Source organism: Gavialis gangeticus, unplaced genomic scaffold (assembly GCF_001723915.1).
Source record: "Gavialis gangeticus isolate Ggan-Ray unplaced genomic scaffold, GavGan_comp1, whole genome shotgun sequence".
Classification (NCBI taxonomy): Eukaryota; Metazoa; Chordata; order Crocodylia; family Gavialidae; genus Gavialis; species Gavialis gangeticus.
The window spans coordinates 53,353,614-53,358,171 of record NW_017729034.1 but is presented as its reverse complement, the minus strand read 5'-3'; the positions used below and the strand labels follow the sequence as shown (position 1 = coordinate 53,358,171).

The window sequence follows — 4,558 nt, the reverse complement described above, 5'->3', positions numbered from 1 at the left end:
TTTTTTTTTTTTTTTTTTTTTTTTGAAAAGTGTGACAGTTGCCTGTGCCTGTAATCTTAAATGTAAGGATGAGAATCGGATTTGGGCAATGAATTCCAATCTCATAACCACTTCAGCTGTGGATACGTACATAGGCTTCAGAAAGACAGACTTTCAGACATGCGTTTTCTTTCATGTTTCCTGTTGTCTGGCTTAGGCAGTCCCTGCTTAGCATGCTAGTGGAGTCCCAAATCTAGGCACCTAAAATTCTCGCTTCACTTTATATGGGATTTTGGTGCCTCATTTGGATTTGTGAATTCCATTTGCATGCTGGGGGACTTAAGCATTTCTGTAAATCTTTCCCTGGCTAGAAGAACCTTGAGCCTGTCTCTTGTTATGTTTATATAGTGCCTTGCACAATGGGGTACTGGTTTCTATCTGCAGCTGCAGCACAAGTCAGAAGCATATCTTCATCACCAGTCTTTTTAGTAGGCTGGCATTGCCCCGATGTGTAGTATAGAGACTGTACGGTATAAATAAAGCTAATTATAATAATCTATGCTATAAATAAAGCTAATTAGAAAGTCAAATGGATTCCTTTGCAACAGTGCACTATAAGGTGTTAAGGAGCAACTGTGTGCTGGAAGTCTGCAATTGTGGGGGAATTACCTTGAACAGAATAGACAGTATTATATTTACCTGAATCCAAGACTACTTCAAATTTAAATTAACCCCAATAATTTTATTCTATACATGGAAAATTTATAAACTTGTTATTGCATTCCTTACATGGAAAACTATTATTGGAAGGCCATTTTAAATTCACCTCCCTGCACCACCCCCCCCCGCACCCTGCAGTGGGGGCCAGGGCAGACAGCATGATCCCTTGCCACATGTCCCTGCCATTTGCACACGCAACCCTTGTCACAGTGATAGGAAGTTGTTTTGTCTGCATCCTCCTTCAGGTTTGCTGTCAAATTGACTCGGAGATTATTTTTCCTATCTACATGTATGTTTTGAAGGACAGAAAATTCCCCTGAAAGCCATGAAAGGGTATAAAAATTATTCAGCCAGTACATGGTATGTGTGCAGCTATTCACTCTTTAAGCCTTTAGCACATGCATGATTTGAATATAGTTATTTCAGGCTTTCCCTGTGTATTAGGAAATATAGCATTTGAATTAAGTTGTGTGCTAGGTTTCCACAACTTTTGTCATGTAAAAATTTTAAACTGCTTCTGATGACACTGTCATAGGGGTACTTGCCATTTCCCCCAGTAATAGGAGACAGGGCACTTTTGGAAAGGGGGAGAAAGGAGAGGCTTAACAAGCCATTTCTGTGCCCTCGGCAATGGTGGTGGTGGACATTTTTGCACCCCCACACAAGTAGTGCCCAGGACCCACCCTTAGTTACAATACCAGGAGAGCTTTTATTCAAGTCTCTCCAACATCCAGTTGCTGCTACAGAAATCTCATTCTGTAGCCTCTGTGATTTACGCTGGCTTTAAAAGTTTGGAGTTTTCATTTGGGCTAGAAAATGTTATATTTAATGTTCTCTTGATCTTGATTCTCATTCTCTTAAATTTGAAGTCACCTGATTTGGTCTCCTTTTTATATGTAATGAGCTGGTGACAGGTATGTGGAGGTTCTGTCTATGTTAAGAATCCAAGTAGCTCAGAAATGAGTCAGTAAATGAGCTAAATACAAGGTTGTAAAGGCTAATTATTATGGAATGAAAATAATGAGGGTCAGAAATCTATAGAAATCACCAAAGGATGGTCTAGTACAGGTTGCTAGGTTACCAAACCACAGGAATTTACGCAGTTGCATTACTATCTCTTAGTAGGTATGTTGAGCATTTTATTTTCCACCCACTAACTAATCTATGTACAGTACTATAGTTTTTCCTACCAACAGGAAGGGGAAGTCTGAAACAGTTTGAACCTTTGTCCCTTTGTAGGATGAAACCTGGTGAAATGCCAGTTGTTACCTTTGCAAAACTGGCTGTTTTGGGTTTCGGTCACATTGACTGACAAGGAATTTCAGGAATTCTGCTGAACATGTTTGAAATAGAATTGAAAACAATAGGCCTTTCATTCAAATCTAAATGCATAACCTTTTTGCATAATTTTAACTTGCTTTCTTGGTACTAATTGCCTAGATCTTTATTTTTATACTTGGGCCTTAATTTTTCCTCTAGTGGTGTATTAAAAAGCTTATTGGAAATGGAATACTTGTTCAGTATTTTACTTGCATGACATTTACTTTAAGACTTTTTTTTAAATGACTGTAATGACTTTTTTTTAATTGCTCTGAAATAAAATAGTGCTGTGTTATCGCAATTGCAGCTACAAGGTCATTAGTTTTTTCTGGAACAAATTCCTCATAAAGCAGGGTAATGCCTCAGTTACTGTTTACTTGGTGGGTTACCTTGTTATGCTGTTCCTTGCAGCTTGTATTTTTAGAGAACATTTATGTGCTAAGTAGTCTTACCTGTTGTTTAACCTTTGATCTTTGTGATCTAAATGCTAAAATAAGAGGTTGCTGTTGTCAGCAGGAATAGTAGAAACTTGGCATTGATGAGTAAGCTTGGAGGATATTCTTGTGTAAGGTGGTGATCTGGATTTCAACTATAAGTTGAGAGGGGTACTATGTTACTCTCAAGTCACAAAAGAGGCAAGGTAGAGATGCACCTTGTAGGTTAATTATATCTGATGGGTCTAAGATGAAGTGAGCTCTTACAAATCTGTACAATGGATCTCTACCCTGTCTTCTGCCCAGTTATGAGTCAGAACACACTATCAATCACAGTTTTCTATAGCTTATAGGAGCTATATCACAAAACTATTGTAATGGAACATAATAGTTAAGGTTTTAAACAGGATGTAAATACTGATTAGAAAATATCCACTTAACCTGTTGCAATTATAAGAGTTAAACAATTGAGTGACATGGCAACCTCCAACCTGGCCCACATGGGGCTGCTCTGACCCAGCTTGCAGGGCACTCCTGCCTGGTCCAGCACCAGTGAGGCACTTGCAGCCCTCAGAGGTACAGTGGGGACTCAGCAGCTCCCCAGGGCCGCACCTCACAAGCTGGCTGGGCCAGGGGGGTCCTCTCCGGTCCTGGGCACAGATAGGACATGCAGGAAGAGCGCGCTGTAGGGCTGAGCCACATGCCCGGGGGAGCCACCCTATGCTCCCTTACCTCTGTGTTGCTCTGCAAGGCCCTGCAGCCCCTGTGGGTCTGACTGGGAGGCATGTGTGGGCTTTGCCTGCAGTGGCAGCTGCAGCAGTAGCTTCAGCCACAAAAGGCACTACACCTGGCCGGGCGTGGGGACAGGGAGGTCGCCTCTGACTTCTGCACTCCCCAGAGCAGAGTTGAGATGCTCTCCTTGTGGACAGCAGAGTAGCAGGAAGGGGGAGGAGGGACTAGTATCTGATAGGTAGCCTCCACAGACCCCAGTGCAACTGCTTGCAGCCTCCCTGCTGCATGCCACAAACAGCACCTCCCTCCACTCCTCCTTGTTTCTCCCTCCCTCTCACCAGCCCTGCTGCTATCTAGTTCCTTCTGGGGCACTGCACAGCTTCCCTTCTCCCTCCACTCCTCCCAAACTCCCTTTCCTTGCTGGCCTGCACCCCGTTCTGCAGTAAACGATAACAGGAAGCTATATCCAGTTATCACTGGGCTTATTGGTTAAACAATTATTTATTTTTTCACATCCCTACATGGGTGACTGGTGCCTCCTAATACTGGGGGAGTCCCCCCAGCAGCTGATCATCGCTGGCAAAAGTACTGGTGGCGCTTTTCATAGCGGGGTGCACAGCTAATCTCAGGGGCTGAAAATGCTCCTGCATGCACCCCCTACACATTGATAATGCATCCTTACTTTTAAATAAGTCAGATTCAGAGTGAATGTGTGTAATATACTGCAGCATTAAAGTTTGCAGTTTTCCCCCTTACTCTATAATAAAATTAAATTAAGTATCATGATTGTGCCCATTTGATTCACCATTGTAATTTAATTTGAAACAGCATTTTACTCAAATTTTGTGGTGGCAGGTAATTTACATTTTGAAACGCTCACAAAAATTTTTTTTCCCCCCACTGTAGTTTTGTTACTGGAGAAGATAGAGAATGATGACATTTTTAATAAAACTTTGAAGATTACAGACTTCGGTCTGGCTAGGGAATGGCACAAAACCACTAAAATGAGTGCAGCAGGCACCTATGCATGGATGGCTCCAGAAGTTATCAAGTGCTCAATGTTTTCTAAAGGAAGTGATATCTGGAGGTAAGTGCTTTGTCTACTTCAGATTACTACATCACATTGCTTAATAGCAATTTTCTCCTTTTAAGATTTTGCAGAAACTGATATGTGAAGAAACCCTTTGTTTGTAAGGTGTTCTGAATTTCTCTTTTACCACCCGTTGAGTAAAATTCTTGTTTCAGAATATACCACAATTGGCCTGTCTAAATAGTCATAATTCTCTTATCCTTTTATTTTAACACATTAATATCTTAAATAAATCAATTACTCAGTAAGAGAAGCCTTTCTTTTTTTTTTTTTTTTTTTTTTT

At 41.2% G+C, this 4,558-nt stretch overlaps 1 protein-coding gene across 5 annotated transcripts in view; it reads left to right on the top strand.

Moving 5' to 3' along the window:
• MAP3K21 (mitogen-activated protein kinase kinase kinase 21) overlaps positions 1–4,558 on the top strand; it is a 63,071-nt gene that overhangs the window by 19,520 nt on the left and 38,993 nt on the right. For 3 of the 5 annotated variants that reach the window (XM_019527094.1, XM_019527093.1, XM_019527095.1), the window contains exon 2: positions 4,092–4,272. In XM_019527094.1, coding sequence (XP_019382639.1) covers positions 4,092–4,272 — 181 coding nt within the window. Of the gene's footprint in view, positions 1–2,999; positions 3,006–4,091; positions 4,273–4,558 lie in introns of those variants that run through there. The other 2 variants (XM_019527097.1, XM_019527096.1) reach the window with 2 other exon arrangements.